Genomic DNA, 22,985 nt, shown 5'->3' on the forward strand with positions numbered 1-22,985 from the left:
GAACAGACCCAGGTCTCTCAGCCTTTCCTCGTAAGGAAGATGCTCCAGGCCCTGTATCATCTTTGTGGCCCTCTGCTGGATTCTTTCCAGGAGATCCCTGTCTTTTTTGTACTGGGGAGCCCAGAACTGGACAAAGTACTCCAGGTGAGGCCTGACCAGGGCAGAGTAGAGGGGGTGGATCACCTCCCTTGACCTGCTGGCCACGTTCCTTTTAATGCACACCAGGATCTCGTTGGCCCTCTTGGCCAAAAGGGCACACTGCTGGCTCGTGGTCAACGTGGACCCCCAGGTCCTTTTTGTCAGAGCTCCTCTCCAGCAGGTCATCCCCCACCCAGCCTGTACTGATACATGTGGTTGTTCCTTCCCAGGTACAGGACTCTACGCTTGTTCTTATTAAACCTCATTTGGTTTCTTCCTGCCCATCTCTCCAGCATGTCCAGGTCTCTCTGAATGGCAGCACAGCCTTCTGGCGTGTCAGCCACTCCTCCCAGCTTTGTGTCATCAGTGTACTTGCTGAGGGCAGACACTATTCCCTCATCAAAGTCGTCAATGAAGATGTTGAACAAGACTGGACCCAGCGCTGACCCCTGGGGAACACCGCTAGTCACAGGTCTCCAGCCAGACTCTGCACTGCCAATCACCACCCTCTGAGCTTGGCCAGTCCGCCAGTTCTCAACCCACCTTGCTGTCTATTCCTCTATCCCACACTTTCTCAGCTTTGCTATCAGAATGTCATGGGAGACAGTATCGAAAGCCTTGTTAAAGTCAAGGTAGATGACATCCACTGCTCTCCTCTCATCTACCCAGCTGGTGATGCCATCATAGAAGGCAACGAGGTTGGTCGAGCACGACTTCCCCTTGGTGAATCCATGCTGACTACTCCTCATAACCTTCTTCTCTTCCGATTGCTTGGAGATGGCATCCAGAACAAGATGTTCCAACACCTTTCCAGGGACAGAGGTGAGACTGACTGGCCTGTAGTTTCCCAGATCCTCCTTCTTACCCTTCTTGAAGACCAGAGTGACTATCCTCCAATCTTCAGGCACCTCTCCTGTTCTCCAGGACCTTTCAAAGATGACAGAGCAGTTCAGAGATCACCTCTGCCAACTCCCTTAGCACAAGCGGATGCATCCTATCGTGACCCATGCATTTGTGTGCATTGAGCCCACTCAGATGCTCCCGAACCACTCCCTTGTCAACAAGGGGGGAGATCTCCATTTCCCAGACTCTTTCTCCTGCCTCCAGGGTCGAGAAGTCCCGGGGGAGAGTCCTTGAAGCAGAGACTGAAACAAAGAAAACATGCAGTATCTCCACCTTCTCAGTGTCTCCCATTACCAGGCCACCCCCCCCTCATTTAGCAAGGACCCACATTTTCCCTAGTCTTCCTTTTACAGTTTACATACTTTAAAAAAAAAACTTATTATCTTTTATCTCTTTTGCAAGCCTCATCTCTAGGTGGACTTTAGCCTTCCTTGTCGCGTCCCTGCACGCCCTGACAACACTCCTATACTCCTCCCAAGAGGACAGGCCCTTTTTCCACATTTCATAAGTCTTCCTCTTCCTTTTGATTTTGTCAATGAGCTCCTTGCTCATTCACACAGGTTTCCTGCCCCCCCTTCCCTGATTTCCTGCTCTTAGGGATGCACCGATCCTGAGCTTGGAAGAAGTGCTGTTTAAATGTAGCCCAGCTCTCACATGCACCCTTGCCTTCTAGCAACTTAGTCTATGAGATACTCCCAAGCAGGTCCTGGAAGAGGTCGAAGTTGGCTCTCTGAAAGTCCAGGGTTGCAATCCTGCTTTTAGCTTTACTTCTTCCACCAAGTTCCATCTTGAACTCCACCATCTCATGGTCGCTGCATCCCAAGCTGCCCCTGACCTTCACATCCCTAACAAGCCCATCCCTGTTGGTAATGTCCAGGAGCACCCCCCTCCTCATCGGCTTCTCCACCACCTGTGTCAGAATATTGTCTTCAATGCATTGTCGGAACCATTTGGACTGTGCATGCCTGGCTGAGTTGTTTACCCAACAGATGTCCAGAAAATTGAAGTCCCCCATGAAAACCAGCACCCGTGATCGTGAGGCTACTACCAGCTGCTTATAGAAGGCCTCATCGACCTCTTCCTCCTGATCTGGTGACCTGCAGTATACCCCCACAACAGTGTCCCCCAAAATGGTTGTATGCAAAGTAGAAACCAGCTTAATTCGAGGTAAATTGCAACAGTTTAGGCACACCCACATAAAAAAGTGAAACAATACCAAAATAAATCTCAATTTGCAATAGATCATACTGATGCTCAGAGTATAAGAAATTACAATTTCCAGCTAAATCAGACTAAATCAGAGCCTGTGACAGAATGTACAAACTTTGATGGCTTCTCATAATTAGTGAAAATATTTAAAAGAGGACAAAGGAACTGGATTATCTCTGCTATGAGAAAAGGCCAAGAAAGTTGGGATAATTTAGCCTGCAGAAAAGTGTCAGGGAGGATCTCATCACTGTATACAAATACCTGAAGGAAAAGTGTAAAGAGGACAGAAACAGGCTCTTTTTAGGAGTGATCAGTAACAGAACAAGAGGCAATGGGCACAAAGTGGAACACAGGAGGCTCCCTCTGACCATCAGGCAGCACTTCTGATGCACATCAGAAGCACAGGTTGATCTGAAGCACAGGTTGCCTAGAGAGGTTGTGGGGTCTCCTCCTTGAAGATCTTCAGTGTGCTCTAGGTGTTGAGCAGGGGGATTAGACCAAGTGACCCCCATAGGTCCCCTCTAACAACTACCAATCATGTGACTCTGTAATTCTGTGAATTTTACAGCAAAAATAGGTAATAACAACAGTAACAAAATCCAGGGTATTTATAGTTTTATGAAAAATTCCTATACAACTCTTGTTTCCAAGACAAAATCTTCTGTTTGTAATCAACAAAGTTTTTTCAATATTTTCTACAGTAACATTTTCAGGTACTTTACTAATGTTTACTATATTATACTAACACAAGTAAGGCATACATGTCTTTGTAACTACCTAAAACACTTCATGACTTCATGACTTCATGACTTGCATCTTTTGCAATTGTAGTAACATTAAACAAAAGAAGTCAGTTGAAATATATTATATATACACATTAGGGGCAAGTATGAATGAACATCTGGTCTGTACAAGAGAGGAATAAGTGACTAATAAAATAATGTTTTCTCAGTGAAAGTGGAGAATATTTCCTAGATAATGGGTTGAATGAGAAATATAATTTAATGCTAAACTCTAATGTAAAAATCGCCTATTGGGAACACATTTTTAGTTATATGGCTTGTAAATGTAGAAGTACTTAAAGTATAAGACCACCTAGGCTGCATAAAAGTGTGATGTACTGCTGATGATGTTTCTTATTATGGAAAAGAAACAGTGCAATTAGTGTTGCCTAGTAGGTAACACACATAATTTTTCAATTTTACAGAAGTTGTCATTTTTTTTAGTATGAACTCAAATATCTTTTTACAGTTATTTTGGTCTTCATTCCTGAAGTGTGCTGTCTCAATTAAAATCCAGAAGGTATATTCTTTATTGTGACCATTTCAAAGAAATACCCATTTTTGCTAGCTGTGCTGAGATATCTTCCCCTTATTGTGTCATATGGCTGAATGATTCTCCCAAATGACTAAGTATATATAAATTTGCAAAACAAATAAAGAAGTTACAGGAGAAAAAAATTACTATCATCTCTTAATTTTTTTTTTTTTTCCCTATTGCACCAGACTGTTAAAATATTAGACTATCTGATAATACAGTAGTGGAAACACTAAAATCACCTTAGCAAGAAATAAAGCACATACTTACATGTATATTAAAAGAAAATACTAGTACTGTTCCAGTCTAGTTGACAGGAAGAGACAGGCTCCTGCAGGATGTGAATAGGAGCCCCCGTTTCAAAGCCAAAGCCAGGCTCCTGACTGGAAACCTCTTTTTTCTTCGCATGGGTACATAAAGACAGAGGTAGAGCAAGGCTTCACACTGAAGTTCCTAAGTCAGGTACATGGAGTTGAAGTGATGTATAGCCTTGGGTGTATATCACCTAACAACTTCAGAAGATAGACAGTGGGAACCCACATTCTTGAAGTGTGTTAACTGAGTTTTGTTGGCATTGTGAGAGTGTATCTCATGAACCACTGGAAAACTGAAGTTTAACTCGTCCTTATCCCTTTTATCCAGTTGTCATTTCCGTGTTTTTCTTTCTTTCACATTCTTTTTGTTATCTCCAGCTTTCTCTTTCCTGTTTCATCTGTACTGCCAGTTTTGTGCTTGTTTATTCTCCCACATTTGAAAGCATCTGTGGTAGTATAGTACAAAAAGTCAAATATAAGGTGTCTTTTCAGCATGGATCACCGAGGACCCTTCAGCACCTGCTGTTCAATAGAACTGATCAGCTTTCCAGCTTGTTCCTCCTTATCTTCAAGGACTGTCACTCTGAGCTGGAAAGATTTAAATGAGAACAGTCAGTGGGAGCTTCAGCTCAAAAGTGACACAGTGTTACGGTTATGTTTGAAGTAGCTGGAGAAATACTAGAATATTGCTCAAAGAAATAGTGTTTAGCACTAAATGGAAAGACTTCACCACCAAAAGTGACCCATAGTCTCTACTCCACTAGACTCAGGAGGAAGTGTTAGACACCAGTGAAGAAAATATGGCCTATGCCTAGATTCCCCGTCAACCTGTCAGATAAAAAACATGTAACATGAAGAATTACATCTCTCTGAGAGATGGATGAAGACTGTAAATTAGAGAGTGTAGGCAATTCAGACTCAAGATTGCAGAGCAGATGGAAAAAGCAGTAAATAGTAGAAGGCTGGGAAGTTTAGTAACTGTTGTGCAAAGACAAAAATAAATAAATAAATAGATACATAGATAAATCCGTAAAAAGATTCCATATCTTCTAGTTCCTTCTGAACCAACCCACTTCTTTTCATTGCAAGACCATAGCAGAGTCAAAGCTACTGTTCATTTGTTTAGTTCAATTAAATATTCTTTTTGATTTGTCTAAAAGATCCAGCAGCTGATCAGCAGAACAGCATAGAAACACAAATCTTTGGTATCACTATATGTCACATGTCCATTTAGACAGAAACTTTGTGTCCCATACAGCGGCTAATAAATGGGAAAAATTCCTCAAATAAAATTGCCCTGAAATGTTAACGCCCCTTCTATGTAGCCTTAAAATTAAAGCATATTATATTGTTTGAAATCTATGATAGCCCTAAATATATACCGATCCTGCGAAGATTGTTTATTCAGTTCATTGTACTATATCATACATCTAGGTTTCCTTCTGACTGGAAAGCTTTCCCAGTAGATGCTCTCTTAGGAAGAAAAGAGGTTTCTGTCAAGATGGTTGATCAGATAAAAATCAATCAAATATCACCTTGATCCAGTGAATTGGTGTCTGCAAATGAAGGCTTGTGTTCACATTAAAGCCATTCAAATGCAAACTTTGTTTTCTAATCCCTGATCTTTGAAACATTTAGGTAGGAAGGATTATTGACTTCACAGATCTCCATAGGGGATCAAAGGTCTTTCTAACAGTAGATGAATGCAGATTCAGGATCTGAAAGACTATTTTCTTCCAAAATATATTATATTATTATATAATATAATATATTATATATAATATAATATAATATATAAATATATATTATATAATATATAATATTATATAAATTATTATATAATAATATATTATATTAATTATTATATAAATTATGTAATATAATATAATGTATTATAAATATATTATAATATATATTAAATATATATTTTCCTACATTTATAGTTTGTTTGAAGCCAATTGTGTTACCCCGAACCTTAATCCTTGACCCTATCATTAACCTGAGATATTATGCATTGCCTTGTTTTAAGTCACATATATAAGTTTGGATTGCCCAAAGCTAATTTTTAGGATAAACTTCTGGTACAACATAACATATGTTGGCCATACTACTGCTTTAGGAAAAAATAAAAATAAAAATAAAAATGAAGAAAATCATCACTCTAACAAATAGAGCACATTTGATTTCTTGACATTTAAGTTAACTTAGTTTGATGTTATAAAAGGAAAAGAAAATTTGCCACTAAAGTGAGGTTTGACCATGTAGCTCAATTTACAAGCAAGAAATTCAGTAATATCTCTGCATTGTTAAAGTAACAAATAATATCGAGCGCAGCATCCAAATAGTCAAAAAACAACCAGGTTAACCAGTTTCTATTTCATACTACTTGGCCTTAATGGTGCACAGGGTTCCTTTGAGTGTGGATGTGGGGAGATGGGGTAAGATAATAAGTAAATTGTCTTGAAGGTGTTTTTATCTTTTTCATTAGCACTGTAAAACTGCAACAGCTGTTATTAGCTGCACTTAGAAGTCTCTGGAAAAGCTATCAACATGACTTCATTACATCTTAAACTTCAGGCTTATATACAAAATTGATTGTAGATATATAATAATTTCAATAGGAAGTCAAACCAAACTGCTCTTATGTCAGGTTTCTGTCAGGTTGCTCAAATAGAAGTCTCTTCAGTTATTGCACTATTATCTGTCTCAAGCTTCTCATCTTAGATGTTTTTGATGTAATGTACTGATTTTTTTATAAATATTAAAACTTTTTTTTTTCAAAGAGGGAGAAAAGTGAATTCAGATGAAAAGGAGAACTGCAATAGATTTACAGCAGTTACAAAAATAAAACTATGTAAGTATTTCTCAGCTGTCTGCACTTGCAAGTTTGACTTGAAAGTAGCTGCAGTTCTAATTTTAAATATACCATGTTGCACCAAATCTGAGCTGTGTGATGCCTGTCTTTCTTCACCGGGATTCAGGAACTGCACTTCCTACTGGATATATTACCTAATAGATATACATGCTTTCAGAAAACAACCCTTCTCGTTTGTGAACAGAGAAGGGCACATCGATGAATTGTGAATATGAGCCTCTAAAAACCAAATAAGGCACAAGAGTAGGTTTTCAAACTCCTCAATGACAACTTTTTACAGTAGTTTATTTTGAAATGGGAGAAAGAAACAATGAAGACAGTATTCTAAAAGAAAAGAAGAAGCCCTTCTTGTTTCCATATGTGCTGAAGTTCAGGTTGAGATTTCTGCCTCTGAAACCCATTTCCAAAGCATCACTGTTGTCAGGTTGTGGTTAGTCATCTCACTGTATATAAAAGTCAATAAGATTACAGTATTTTCCTCTGGCCAGCCACAACCTTCTTCCATGTGAATGAATCCTTCCCTTAGTCAAGCTGTCTACTCTGAAAAGAGACATGAAGGCATTCAGAGGTATCGGTGCCCCATTGCTTCCCAGAACAACACCTGACCTCTAAACAGCACAGAATTTTCTAATAGTAACAAATATCATCTCTGTTTTGGGACCTGCTGCTTAAAATAATAATAATAATAATAATGTTTGTGTTTGTTTGTTTTCCTTCTTCAGACAGAATATATAAATTTTTCTGTCATAGATCAGTTTTATCTGACTTGGACCAAGGCAATTTGTTAATTTTTCCCAGTGTCTTTTAGTCCACCTTACACTTCTCTGTATAAAAAAGAAAATAAAAAATCTAATAAATTGAAGAGATTGTTGTAGATTATAGATGTGGCAAAGAATTTTCATACAAAATGTTGGATGGTAAATCTCCCTAACTATTGAACTGGATATTTAATAGCCTCTAGTGGTGCATAGAGAAAAACAGAATAGGCTCTATATTTTAAAACAATTGTTGCACAGAGTCCCATAGTTTATATATTGTTAGTATCATTTTCATGAAAACTTTAAATGTTTTTTTCAGAACAACCTGTGGTAACTCATGATTTTTTCATGAGGCAATATGCATTTTTAAGAACATATGATCTAAAATTCATCATTCTGAAATTCACAGATGTCCATGAAATGCTACATATCTGTCTTTGGTCATGGATATTCATGACAATAGTACTGCTATAAGTGTTTAAATGTTCACTCATAAATATTCTAGAAGTTGGCCTTCTAATGCCATATGACACTTTGCTTACATTTTATGAGTACCTCACTTGGGCATTTTCTGTTTGATAATGAAAGTAGAACCATCAGGGACAGTTATTACTATGTATAAAAATATATGAAAAGCTCTCTTTGCTTTCTTTTTATTCCTAGCATTTTCTTTCTTGGTTATCACTATAAGCTCAAGAAATTCCTTGAGAGGCTGGTAATTTCGGGTTTTGTGTGTATTATGAAGTATATATATCATCAACATCAAGTACCAGATGCAACAAAATATGAATTGAGATTATAGTAAATATTTTTAAAAGTATATTTTAATATCTAATTTCACATTTTCAAGTGAAAGTGACAGGTTTCACCTAATTGCAAGACTGTCAATGTAGAATCAACAGACTGATCAAGTTTCCTTCTTAGACACGCTAAAGGTGTTAATAAATGAACTCTTGCAGGGAAGGAACGGTGAGTTCAGCATGTAAAGGCTGCACCAGCACCCTCTGAAGTTCTCGATAATGTTCTCATTGACTTCAGAGTTGCAGAATAAAGGTTTATAAGCCTTTATCAATGCATGTAATCCTCTTTGAATAGATAACAGATGCTTAACTGCGTATTAATGTTCATTTGTACAAAAACTTCTTTCTATATTGATGTTAAGCAATGCCTTCAATTATTAGATTAGGTTCACATTTAGATAATGCTTTTGTGTGTAAATAGCATCCATCATTTTTTCCCATTTGCCTGGTCTAACTTGTCTAACCCAGCCCAGGACACATGTGTTTATGTTTTCTCCCCACTCTCTTGTCCCTTATCTTAGCACAGGGCAGTGCTGTTTACTTCGTCTCCATGTAAGGAGTAGGGAGCGGATGAGGATGGAGTGTGTGGAAAGAGGTGTTCTCCTCTTTCTCTGGGTCTCCTTTCTTCCTTGCCTCAATTTTGCAGTGGGGTCAGCAGCAGAAACTAGATAACATAGCAGGAAAGAAATCATGGACTCTGGGCAGGAAACAGGGGAAAAGATCTCTGTGAACTGCTGTCTATTATAAGGTCTTGTAGTAGTCAGAGAGATGGAGGGATTAAAGAAGGGAGAGAGACCACCATCTTCACTCATTACCTTTGAGATTGTACTGGCTTCGAAAAATGTTAGTAGTGTCCAAAAGATTTCATAATCTCATTATATTTAGAGGGATGGGACCATCTAGAATAGGTATCAATATCCATTAGCAGCTAAATCATTTCATACATATGTGATTTTACCCAAGACATAGGTAGAGGATGTAAGTCATCTATTCTGAAATTTGCAGTTATAGGACACATTTAATTATCTGACCTCTCTTTCTTAGCCTAAGATATTATATTTATATATTCTAAATGAGTTAAAAAAATGAGAAAAAAACAGTGGACCTCATAACATTGCAGCATTTGTTGTTCCTAATGGAAGCTGAAATTTGTTTCCCAGTTGTGAGTGTTGAGTGTTTCTGAAGGTCAAAGCTATAACAACATTTAAAATTAGTTATTCAAACTCACTAAAAAGTAATACCAATGTACTGGTAGCGTCATGCATACAATTTGTTCGCTCTTGAATATAAATATAAATGTACTGTCAAAAATAAGGGGAAAAATGATCTGCTGTATTTTCCTTACAGCAATTTTTTCTCAATCACAAAGTTAAATTGAGTTCTTTTTGTTTTGTAAGGTTAGGTATTGTTAGGAAAAAAAAAAAAAAACTCTGGAAACCTAAAATAAATAGTTGAAATATGGAAGAAAAACCCACACATAAACTATTTACACATATGGAAACTATTTAGGCTAATTTCACTACAGTTTTAATCAGATAAATCTCAATCTTCACTAAATGACACCACTGTGAAATATCTATATGTTTTTTGCTTGTTTGGTTGATTGGTTTGGTTGGTTTTGTTTAAAAAAATAAAAAAGCCTTTTCAAGAATCCTGTAGAAAGATGAAAAGTTCACTAGAACATTTTTTTTTCTTCATGAACAAATAAAGAGAAAAAAAATAAGGCATTGAAGAAAAGGAGTTGACTGTATGTTGACTTGGTTGTTGACTATCATTAACGTAAGTACCTACACATAAAGAACATATTTTATTCAAAGAGGCAGTCAGCTTACATGAATTCAAATATCCTTCTTACCATCTTACCATCAGTCATATCATTAGATGTGTTCAAAGGTGTCCAATGAATTTAGGTACCTAAATTCCATATACTGTAGGTGCACCATCTTCACAGTAAATGGTGGATCACTAGAATTTGTGAGCAATTTGAAAATCAATGCCCACAAGCAGAACAAGACCATAATGGGAAACCATCTGTATATTGTATGGGTGGGGTTAGTCAGTGATGGGTGAATTCAGTATTTTACCCTAGCCAACATTTTCCATAAAAATGATGAAAAATCACATCAAAAAAATCTCTGTCCAGAGTGTCTGAAAAGTAACTGTGCTGCATTTTCTCAGGTAGCAGTGATACTTGTTGTCAAGTGTACAAGATGCTAACAAGAAAAGTCCTGTTAAAGAGGAAAAATGGGCAGAGTATATAATAAATAAATGAAATCATCTTTTAGTATTTTTAGTCCTAATCCTTTCTTTTTGCATATCTTTTTGTTTTCAGGAATTGGCCAACAAATTATTTCCAGCTTTGCATCTTGTCCTGCAGTTAGGTGTTGCTTTTGCTTCTATTACCGATGGAAAAGAAAAAGAAAATGAAGGGAGCTTTTTAGGCTGGGAATGATCACAGAACATCAGCTCCAACATAATACAACTTTGTTTATCTAATTATTGCCTCTAGGTGGTTGTGATTATATTTTGTTGAAGGCAGTTATTACACTGTGTCATGTTGCAGTATCATCCCCAGTCCTGATCCACAGATGTGGTGACAAGTAGTCATCACTTCAGAATTAGTCTAGCTCCCAGGTTGAATTAAATTATGCCACCAGATTACCTATGTTAAAATAGAGTGAGAGAGAAAGCTTTCAGTTTCCAGGGCAGTGGGAGAGCTGAGAAGACCCTATTTTTAATAAGAGCAGTACCTACCATTTGGTAAGGGACTCTAGGCAATGCATCATGTCCTTTTCCTTTGTAATCGACTTATTTTATCATGGACAAAGGATTTAATAACAATTCAGACTTCACTTCCAGAGCCAGCTATTATCAATCTTCCATCAGAAATGTACAAATAACATTTAAAAAAAAATAGAGGAAGTGTTATTAATTGACTGGAAACCCACCATGTAAGCCTATATAGAGCATGTAATGGTTTCAAATCACATTATTCTCTCTTCTTTTCAGTTGTATGTATTGTAGCTCAGTGTGCCTTAGATGTTATCCTTTTGAGCTACCTCCTAAGCAGACCTGGATGGGCTTCCCTCTGGCTAATAAATGAAAGCTGAATAGAAATGTGTTTGCAATGTAAGACATACCCAGGATGTATTCTGTCATATAAATGAATCACCACTTAAAATTAGGAAAAAATATTTTAAAATAAGCATTAGCACTGCTCATGACAGCCAATTTTGGCAGGAAAAAAAAAAATAAAATCACAATATATATATGTTAAAACACTGTTCATCTCTGTCATATATAGATCCTCCTCTCCAGACCTAGTACTTGAGTGTCTTCCAGAAGCACATTAAGCAACATGACTAATGTCTCTCGTCTTCGTTCTTTGAGTTGAAATATAATATTATTTTACAAAAGCTATCTGCAAGTTGATGAAATATCTTTGTAATGAACATAAAATCTTTAAATTACTATGAATATGATGGGAAAAAAAATAGCCCTTGTGGAAGCAGGTACAGTTTCTCTTGATGTAACTGGACAAGTGCCCAGTTATGTCAGGACAGAGTATCTATTCAGGAGCAGCATAAAGCAGTCTACCTTCTTGATGTATGGAAGATTTCCTGACAGAAAAAGCAAGTGATCCTTCACAACAGCATTCAATTTGCAGGATGGGAATTAAGATTTTTTTTCTAATAAATACAACAGGACTTTTCTCTGAAACTGGAAAACACGTCCAATTTTGTAGCTGTTACTGATTTTCCTAATCCTGCATAGGTTTACTGATACAGACTCTTAAACTGTCTTTTGTATCAAAGCATACAGAAGACTAAAGGTCTAACTTTTTTATGTCATAATAATTTACTCTAAGCAATAGCTCTCAAAGACTAGAGACCTATGAGAAGACTAAAACTTAAATAAATGTACTGCTATTCAGAGGACATTAGCTTTCCCACAGAACACATATGTCTGGTGTCATATTTGGACAAGAATGTAATTTAAGCTTATGGAGTTACTGGTAATGTTTGTATTGCAATATAAATAAAGATTGCAACCAACCTGGACCACATTGTAATAGATGCTGCACAAGTGCAGAATAAATTTCTGTCCCTTCCTAAAATGTTTGGTTGCCTTCCAACAAACTGACTGTGAGATTGCTAAATAATATGCCTGCACAAAGAAATAATAGGTTAACAATCTCAGACCAGAGGAGCTGTCAGCAGCTGAAGCTGTTGTGCTTCACTGTGACTGACTTATTCAATGGCATAATCTTTTCAGATAAATAGTGGGATTCCCATAATAACTATGGACAGAAAGAAGCCAGCATATGAATTGCTTACAGCAGCCTCTTGGCATACAGAACATCATGGGAGAGAATTTGAGAGGTCTGGATTCACTGTTTTTGTGATTGTCTTTCACAGTTGTCCTTCAATTACACTGGCATAAAAGCTTAGTTTCAGTCTTAAAACATATTTTAATTTGAGCCCCAAATTCTCATCCATCTTTTTGCCTTTCATAGTGCATGAATAGAGAATTAAATGTATTCAGCAACAAAGGCAGTATACATTATTTGTTAGAGGAAGAAATGTTGACTGTATGAAATAGTAGCAAGGATTAGTCTGATGTCAAGGATATTAACATGTCAGGATAAGGGGTGAAAAACAATTTTGTTTTGCTTTTCTCTAAAACTGCTTTGTCAGAATTCGTGGATAATTTGGAAAAAAACGATACAGAAGACCTCATTATTGAATGTTGTGTAGCTCAAGTTATTCCACTTGGCAGCAGAGAAGAACAAAGGAGTTTTTTGTGCTTTTTGGTTTTGTTTGTTTGTTTGTTTTTGTTTTGTTTTGTTCTGGGTTTGTTTGTTTGTTTGTTTTCTTTCATAAAGTATTTGGTGAAATCTTATTGTTTTCCAATTTGAATGTATGCCATCTGAGAAACTGTGATTTTAATGACAGCTTAGACATTGATACATCTATTTAAATATATTTTTATTTAAATAAGTGCTTTGATGTAGTGAGTGTGTTCTCAATGTTCTGTGTATACATTTTCATGATAACCCTTTTGCAGTTATGTGGGAGATCAAAGACTGCAACTCTGCACAATCTCTGCCAAAAAGGAGCCTCTGTTTTCTTATGGAGTCTATGCAGCCTAGTCCATAACATTTGGTTGATTCTTCTTTCAAGTGATCACTGTTGCACATTCCCAAATTTAGTGTATATTTTTTCTTATGCATTCTTAATTGCCATCCTGTCTTTAGCATTGCAATAGTCCTCATTTTCATGAGACTCTTTAGCCACAGCAGGGCTATATATTTTTACACATTACAGTAATTTTTACAGGGTTTTTACATATTACAGTATTAGCCAAGTCTGTAAGAAGTCAGCATGTCCCTGCAGACAGCACACATGGATGCATCTATGGGCAACAACCACATATTTAGTTTCTGGCATCCCAGAGCTGGCTGCTTCTGCATCAGTGTGAATCATTTAACAGCAGCAAATATATATGTTTTGCCAAGGATATTGCCATCTCTTCCTTATTGTATGCAGTGCCCCATTTACAGGCCACAGCAGTCATTGAGCTCTTTTCCAAAGGAGATTTAAGGAGGATGACAAATGGACTCTACAGGAAGACGGAATACTATGCCACCAAAAGCATCTATGCCTGCTGATCTAGAGTTGCCTAAGGATCTTAGCAGAGATGATCACACATTTCCACTGCCCAAAGAAAGATTTCAGAGATCTCTGCTGTGATTGGTATACCATGGGCTCAGTTCCCAAAAACAATATTTTCCAGAAACCAAAACTTAAAAATAGGTAATGTTATGCACCTGAGTACATAAGAGGCACAGAAGCAGTAAAGTATGAAATGCATTTGAAAAAAAATGTAAGGTCTGCTATTCCAATACCAACAACTAACACAAATTGGAAATAGTAGTCTGGATGTGACAGAGCTGGTGGAGGGTTCTAGTACAGTGCTTCAGTAGAGTAGCAGATTATTGAGAGTGCTAACATTTTCTTAGCGTTACCTAGACAAATAATACTTTAAGTAGAATTCTGCTCATTTAGAGCCAAGTCTCTTTCAAATTACTTTCAAAAACATTTGGAAATAAATTTTCAGATTTATTTCTGTGGTGTTCTCCTATACTGTAATAACTTCAGATAAATAGAGCCTATCATTGTCTAGCTATATTTAAAATATTACAATTTTATTTTATTTCTATCATATTAATGACTTCACATTTAGCATAACAGATTTAGTATACTGACTATGGAGGATTTTACAAGGGGCTGAGAATGGCATGTTCAAATAGTAAGTGGACCAACCCTCACTGAAATTCTAAGTGTATTTTTGTTGTTCAGTGTTGTAGGGTCAACATCTTTCTACTTGGCAGTCAATGGGAATCCAGGCTATACCTTATTTTTCCTTGCCTCTGAGTAAAGTTATTTCTAATCCAAATAAATGAATGGAACTAGTAATAATATATTAGGACAAACTTTACTAAAGGTAATGTAGGAATGTAATCAGAAAACTCTTTGGGCTTTACTAATATCTCCTTGCTAACATCTCCTTGTTTTCCCTGCAGAATTTTTCCGAGAACTTCTTGAGAATGCAGAAAGATCCTTAAATGACATGTTTGTCCGGACATATGGCACGCTGTACATGCAGAACTCGGAGGTTTTCCAGGATCTCTTCACAGAACTGAAGCGGTATTACACAGGAGGCAATGTGAACTTGGAGGAAATGCTGAATGATTTCTGGGCTCGGCTGCTGGAGCGGATGTTCCAGCTTATAAACCCCCAGTATCACTTTACTGAGGACTACTTGGAGTGTGTAAGCAAGTATACAGACCAGCTGAAACCATTTGGAGATGTACCCCGGAAGCTGAAGGTTCAAGTGACTAGAGCGTTCATTGCTGCACGGACCTTTGTTCAGGGGCTGACAGTAGGCAGAGAGGTTGCAAACAGAGTATCCAAGGTAATCTAAAATCAGGGTTTCTTAAGCCTGAATTTATTTCAAACATACTTACTAGAAAAGTGAAATCTGATTTTTTTGTATTAATATTTTTAACGGGGTGATGTTTTTCTAGTGTGTTTTTTTGTTGTTGTTGTTTTGTTGTTTTTTTTTTTGTTTTTTTTTTTCTGGGGGGAGGTGTAGTGGGGGTGGGGAAGTGTGCTGATGTACGCATACTAAATTTATAAATAAGGATAATAGTTGTTTTTAATTCCTGCTGAAGATTTTATGGCAATATTGACTAGAAAGCATTTCCCTTTGGACACAATGAAATATCAATATCCACCAATGTTATAGCATGGTAGTGATTTTCATTAGTAATTCAAAACCAGCTAGCATAAAAGATGATGGTCATGATCAGAATTAAAATGTTTAAAGTAAATTTATGCTGCTGTTTGTTAGGACTGCAGAGCCCTCGCAGCATTCATTCATCATGAAACTGGATGGATTTTGTTAGAAATGTCTAGTCATGTTCTTGATGAGAAAATAGACCAAGAGTGACACCTCTGGAGCACAAGCTTTCCCTAAGGACAATTTGATTCACATATATTTTATATTTAACTATTTATCTATGCAAATATTTATGACAATTATAATCATTGAGGGCTTCATATAAATAAAGCTCTGTAAGGAAAAAAAAAAAAAAAAAAGGAAAAAAAAAAGAAAGAAAGAAAAACACAAAAATAAACCATCTGGGTACTAGAAATATGCCTGAATTACTTTCTCTTACACGGTGTTTCAATTTATTTATTTATTTATTTATTTTCTGAATTGCTGTTCCAACTAGATATTTGTTCTGTGATCTGGCTATTTCATAGTCCCAGTCTGTAGTGTATCTGGACTTTAACCATATTCTGAATTCTGAAGTGGTCAAGTGACAACAAAATGCCCAAGCACTCTCTTCTAGAAAGTAAGCATATGCATGATTGTTATGCTTGCCCTTTGCAATAGTTTCTTGCTTAAGAATTTACAAGCTTAAGCCATTCCTGTTTGTCAAAAGGACTGACTCTCTTGCTTCATTTAAGTAACAGCAAGAAGGTGAAGTAGAGGTGCAGCTGAGTGCTGAATGAAACTGCAATTCAGGTGCTCAACATGATGAGGAAACCTGGCTTCTAAATATTTCTTATCCTGTATGATGTGATATTTTGCAATTAAAAATTCAAAAGCTATGGATGTAGAGAGGTAGCTGACAAGTGAGAATCTGATTTTATATGTAATACACTGCATGGAAGGGTCATTTTGTGCTTAAAAGTTGGTGAATGAAATATATGATACTGGTTACCCACCTAAAACCAAATTTTCTTCCTTCCAAGAGTCTTCCTGGGCTACAGTCACCTTTTTCTTTATTTCTGGTGCTGCCAATTCTTGCAGTTTCTTCTGAACAATGGCAAAGCATAAGCATGATATCCCATTCCATCTAGCCTGGTTAGGGGCAGATATGAGTGTGCAGAATAGAACATGTATATTTATAGCCCCAGGTTCCCAGTGATGTCCTTGTTTGCCAAGATTTAAGTGAGTCTGCTTAGGTCTGATGTCACTGTTGCGTGTAGGCATTAGGACTTACTATATTTTTTGGATCAAACTATAGGCATTAAGCTATGTGAATCACTAAATGTATGTACAATTTCTGAATTCCAGATGAAGGTGTGAATTGCCTTCCAATATGTCACTCTCCCTCTGTATGTATATAAATGCACATAACATGCAGGTGTCTCCCTTCTCACATACCCTGGAAATAACTTCAACTCACCCGCTGGACTTGGGGTACATAAGCTCTTTAAAGGATAGAATTTTAGACTGCCAAGTGATCCTAAGATCCTATAATGAGAACTATTAGCTCTGTAGTCATAAAATTTGACTTGTTATAGTATCAATTGAAGATGATAATAGCTCAGAAATGCTCCTGGTTGTTGTGTGTATGTGTGTTTGTTGTCTTTTTTTTTTTTTTTTACATGTGTTTGTTTATAACATGAAAGCAACTCTTTAAAAGTGCTTGGCAGTTTGTGCAAGATACAGTACACAAGATACAGTACATCTTTGTTTTATGTATAGACAAATAGTGACACTATTAGAGTACATCTAAAACTCTGACTTCAGTTTTGCGTTCCTACCATGCAAGAAAAACAATGAGTTCAGTGGGTGGCCACAAGGGTGGTCAAGACATTCATAATTGCCCTGGCATAACAGGCTGGGCAACTGGGGCTTATTCAGCCTGGAAAAAAAGGTGACTTCAGGGGAACCTAACAGCTGTGCTTACTGCCTTTGGAGAGGTTATCGTAGAATTATAGAATCATAAAATAGAGTTGGAAGGAGTCCATAAGAATCATTGGTCCAACTCTTGGCTCTACACAAGTCCACCAAAAAATCAGACCATATGTCTGAGAGCACTGTCCAAATGTTCCTTGACCTTGATCAGACTTGCTGCCACGACCACTTCCCTGGGAAGCCTGTTCCAGTGTCTGACCACTCTCTCAGAGAATAACTTTTTCCTAATGTCCAACCTAAACCTCCCCTAATGCAGCTCCATGTCCTTCCTTCAGGTCCCATCAGGTTCACCAGAGAGAGGAGATCAATGCCTGCCTCCATGTTCCTCATCATGAGGAAACATATTCCCCCTCATGAAGTCTCCCTGTTTCTTCCTCTCTAGGCTTAACAAACCAAATGACTTTAGCTGCTCCTCATACCTCTTTTCCTCTAGACTCATCACCATCTTTGTAGCCCTCCTTTGGATGTTAATAGTTTTATGTCTTTCTTATGTTGTAGTGCCCATAACTACACACAGTACTTAATTTGAGGTCTCACCAGCGCGGAGCAGAGCAGGAGAATCACCTCCTTTGACCAGCTAGCAATGCCGTATTTGTTGCATCCCAGGATACAATTGGCCTCTTTGTCTGCCAGGGCACACTGTTGACTAGTATTCAACTTGACCAGAACTCCCAGATCCCTTTCTGTGGGGCTGCTCTCCACCCTCTCTTCCCCCCATATGTATGTATATTCATCTTTGCCCCTTCCCAGGTGCAGAACCCAGAACTTCCTCTTTTTAAGCTTCATATTGTACCTTATTTCCCAGCTCTCTAATTTGTCACAGTCTCTCTGCAAGGCCTCTGTACCCTTGAGAGAGTCAACAGCTCCTCCTAATTTACTACTATCTGCAAACTTAATTAGTATGCATTTGATTCCTGCATCTAAGTCATTTAGGAAAACATTAAAGAGAACTGGCCCTAAAATGGAGCTCTGAAGAACTCCACTAAGTGACTGGCCACCAACCTGATATAACCCCCTTTACTGTAACACTTTGAGCCTGACACATCAGCCAATTTTTCACCCATCGCATTATTTTTTTTTTTCTCTAGATGTATGATGGAGGTTTTACCCAGAAAGCTTTGCTGAAATCCAAAAATATTACATCAGCTGACTTCCCTTGGTCAACTAGGTAGGCAACCTTGTCACAGAAGGAAATTAAGTTTGTTAAACGGGACGTTCCCCTCATGAACCTTTGTTGCCTGTGAACAGTGACTGCATTGTCTTTCAGGTGTTCTTCAATAACTCCCAGAATAATCTTCTCCATAATATATCAGGCACTGAAATGAGACTGACAGATCTGTAATTGCCAGAGTCTTCTTTCTTGCCTTTCTTGACAACTGGAACACTTGCCAGCTTCCAGCCAACTGGGACTTCTCCAGATTTCCAAGACCATTGAAAAACAATTGAGAGAGGTCCTTGTGACAGCATCAGCCATCTCTTTGAGTACCTTGGGATAAATTGCCATAGACTTATGTGCATTCAGTTGAAGCAGCAAAGCCTGCACAAGTTTGAGGTTGACTGAGAGTTTATCATTACTGTAGTCACAATCCTTCAACTCAGGTCTCCTGGGGTCCCAGAGCCCATCATTGGTTTTGAAGATAGAGGCAAAGAAGGCATTAAATGTCTCTGCTTTGTCTACATCCCTATTTGTGAGGTGAACATCCTCATCAAGTAATGGACCAATGACCAATGTTAATTCTGGTCCTCCTTTTGCTGTTGTCATATTGTAAAAAAACTTTTTTTTTTTTTTTCCCCAATAGTACTAGCCAGCTTCAACTCTAATTGAGCTTTGGCCACACAGATTTTCTCCATACAATGACAAACAGCATTTCTGTAGTCCACCTATGTTTCCCTACCTCACTTCCCATGGCCATAACCTTTTCTTTCTGCTAAGCCAAGCTGGCCTTCTGCCCCTCCCATTGTCATCAGTGAGGCTCTTCACAACGGGGCATGGTGGTATGAGCTGAAACAAAAAGAGCTCAGTCTGAGAAGAAGGAGAAAGTCTCCACTAGGCATACAGTCAAGCAGTGGATCATTCGTCCAGAGTGGCTGTGAGGTTCCATGCATGTAGGTTTTGTCCAGATTGCACAAAGCCTTTTGAGACAAGTAGATTTTGTAGTCTGACATCAGAGTTCCCCCTGCATTGAGCAACATGTTGGACTGAGATCCCTTCCAACTCAAATTAACTGATAAAAATGTTAATAAAAAAAAAATAATAATAAAACACTTTTACTTAAATGTAGAATATGCTTTGACTACAAGACTGACTTTCACGTTAAAATCTCAGTGGCTGTGTTCATACCCACAGCAAATGTAAAACAACTGCTAGTTTTAGGGACTTTGCCATATGCAGCCTTGCGGGGCAGGTACAAAAAATTCAAGTGACCATGTGTAAAATTAATAAATATCCTGAAGAGAGGCTGTGATAACTCTGAGATCCAAGCTTTCATGATTGTATAATAAATGTGTATTTTTATGTTGGCTTATCTACTATAGAAAATGACAAATCCTCTTCTGTAAACTTCATTTAAAAATACCACAACTGTTCCTTAAATTTAACACATAACTTTGCAACCAAGAAAGAGATAGGTAAACATTTTTGTTGCTGTTTTGAAAGTCATACAAATGCAGCATGGATTTAAATTTGTACTCTAATATCAGAAGATTCTGTGATAATAATGCGACATCTGTGTAAGGCAAGAGAAATGGAAAAAAAAAAAAAAAAACTGTTGCAGCCCTTTTACAAAAAGCTTGTACATTCTCTTCACTGTCTGGGAACTGGTGGGGATCTCCTACTTGCACCACCACAAGTTAAAAAGATTTTTTCCTTTCTGCTTGTGGACCCATTATCTCACTGAAATGCCACTGCAAAAGGCTATCAGCATAAAACATAGTGAAGACTACACACCTTAAACAATGTGAGAAAGAGATTTATTAACAGGAAAGTTAGTAGTAACTTCTCCTCTCAACTTTTGATTCACTTTCTTAGTCAATTCAGGTACATTTTTTGGAAGAAGTTGACAGGTACCACACACAGAAGGATTTGTTCCCTATCTTATTTCAGGGATATGCACTTTCTGAAGATTTCTCTTCAGAGAGGGTATAACACTATTGCTGGCTGAAAAACATGCAAACACTCAGTGCATTCTTTACAATGAATCTACTCCCATGGAATACTTCCTTTTCCCTGGAAGTTTTATTGCATTTATGTGGCAAGGTTTTGGTAGTAGGGGGGCTGCAGGGGTGGCCTCTGTGAACAGAGCCCAGAAGCTGCCTCATGTCTGATAAGATCCAGTTCCAGATGGCTCCAAAAGGGACCCACCACAGCCAAGCCAATGGCCGACACTATATGCTCTTTCTTAAATATGCTCTCACCTCTGTGAGAGCATATTTAAGAAAGGAATAAAACTTCTGTGCAACAGCAGCTGGGAGAGAGGAGTGAGAAAATGTGAGAGATACAGCCCTGCAGACACCATGGTGAGTGAAGAAGGAGGAGAAGAGGTGTTCCAGGTGCCAGAGCAGAATTTGCCATCAGTGTGAAACCACCAAAGATGTATACACTCAAGCACACTCAGAATAGTTGACACATATCTCAAAATTTTTCCACTTGCTGTTTGCTTATGTAAGTGAGATTATAATTCAGATAGATCCCATTTAAATAAACAGATTAAGTTTTGGTTTTGGTTTGGTTTTAGGACATTTGATATTATACAATAATCATGAAGACAGACATATTTGCATTCAATCTATATAAAGCTGTAAAGTTTTATTTGAACTTTTTCCCAGAATCTCAAAGTCCAATTGCACTTTTTTAGTTTCTGAATTTTTTTAAAATATATATTTCTCATACTAATACATTAAATATTTGTCAGTCTCTGTTAAGGTATTGTTAAATTTCCACTGAATGTAGATTTTCAGTCTTGAGTACCTTTCAGCTCACTAAATTCTGTATGTGCTTTGTAAAGTTGTGTATACACATAAAAAAGTAATGATTTTGTTTTTTAAAGTGAGAAAAATGAAACCTATTTATTCATTAATATATAATATAGGAAGTGCCATTGTGTGCACACCAAAGCTCTGTTTAGTTGCTTTTGCCTCAATGCCCAGTAATTTAAAGGTCAGTACAGGAGCAGAGCTTCTGCCCTACTATACTTTCTTAAGATATAGCTAGCAGATATTTGTAGGCTTTCCAAGCTACAGGCTCAGAAATAATTGGCAAATGTTTTCCATTATCCATCTTTCTACCATTTTGGCATATCCTAAAAACCTGTAGAATAGGTCGTTTTGCTTTGGTGGAGAAAACTGTGCTTTTTACTTTTCTTTTTTTTTTAATAAAAATATACTATATTCAAATGACAAATGTTTTTAAATGTATTTTGATTTTCTCAACTTTTTCTTAGAGGGAGAAACAAATAAAAACCCTGCAAACTTCCTGGCCAGCTGTGGTTTGGTATTTAATGTTAAACTGAAGAAACTACTGAAAATATTTCTGAAGTTTCTGCCAGTTGTGATTTCCAATAATGTGACAGAAAAGGCATATGCATATTTTCATGTTCATCTTCTACTGTTTGAGCTCTGCATACTTTACAAATAAATAATGATAAGTTAATTTCTCTGGCTCATAACGAAACATCTCCAGTAATCATAGTACTGGCTTTGAACTGTCAATGAGTGGTGGAAAATGATGGTCTTTATTATTTTGCAAGAGCTTAGGATTCCTAAAATACTTTTCCAAAACATATTTATAAATGAATTACCAGCAGCATAAGGTTTGTTGTACAGAAGAAATTTTTCATTAAATAAAGAACAGTGCTGGAACAAACACAACATGTAGTAAATAGAAGTTCCCAGAAAATAGTTAAGACTGAAACTAAAAGCAAATCAAAAGACGGTTTAAATCCCTAAGTGGACATGTATTTGCCTCAGACATCCTACTAGTTGGTAGAGGCAGAGCAGTTTCCTTAACACAGTGTTTTCCCATTGAGATAACATTCCACCCAAAGAATATTTTTTCCTGTATTTTTTTTTCCATATACTTTTAATTGAGAGCTGTGTAAAAATGAAGAAAAAAAAATTATACTTCCTTAGCATGACTTCTTAAGCCTGTCCTGTGCTAATTTCTCCTCTTAACCTAGGTAAATTCACATTGAGTTTGGTAGGAAAAAAAAAAAAAAAAAGATAATGATATAATGAAGTATGAGTAGTCAACCCTACCTGAAATCGCAGTCGTAAGATAGCTGAGATAGCTGTCATTATGTCACTGCTGCTCAGCTCAGAGCTGTAATTTAATCCCAGGCAGACAGATACATCATCTTTGGTTCTTACACTGAATCTGACACTCTGGGAACACCAA

General features: G+C 37.3%; 1 protein-coding gene across 1 annotated transcript in view; it reads left to right on the forward strand.

Annotated features, from left to right (window-relative positions):
• GPC6 (glypican 6) overlaps positions 1 to 22,985 on the forward strand; it is a gene marked incomplete at both ends in the record, with an annotated part of 808,075 nt that overhangs the window by 443,055 nt on the left and 342,035 nt on the right. Inside the window, one exon of the mRNA XM_084301144.1 lies at positions 14,901 to 15,292. Within this exon, the coding sequence (XP_084157270.1) occupies positions 14,901 to 15,292 (392 nt within the window). The remainder of the gene's footprint in view (positions 1 to 14,900; positions 15,293 to 22,985) is intronic.

Source organism: Netta rufina (assembly GCF_964035555.1).
Source record: "Netta rufina genome assembly, chromosome: 1".
NCBI classification, from domain to species: domain Eukaryota; kingdom Metazoa; phylum Chordata; class Aves; order Anseriformes; family Anatidae; genus Netta; species Netta rufina.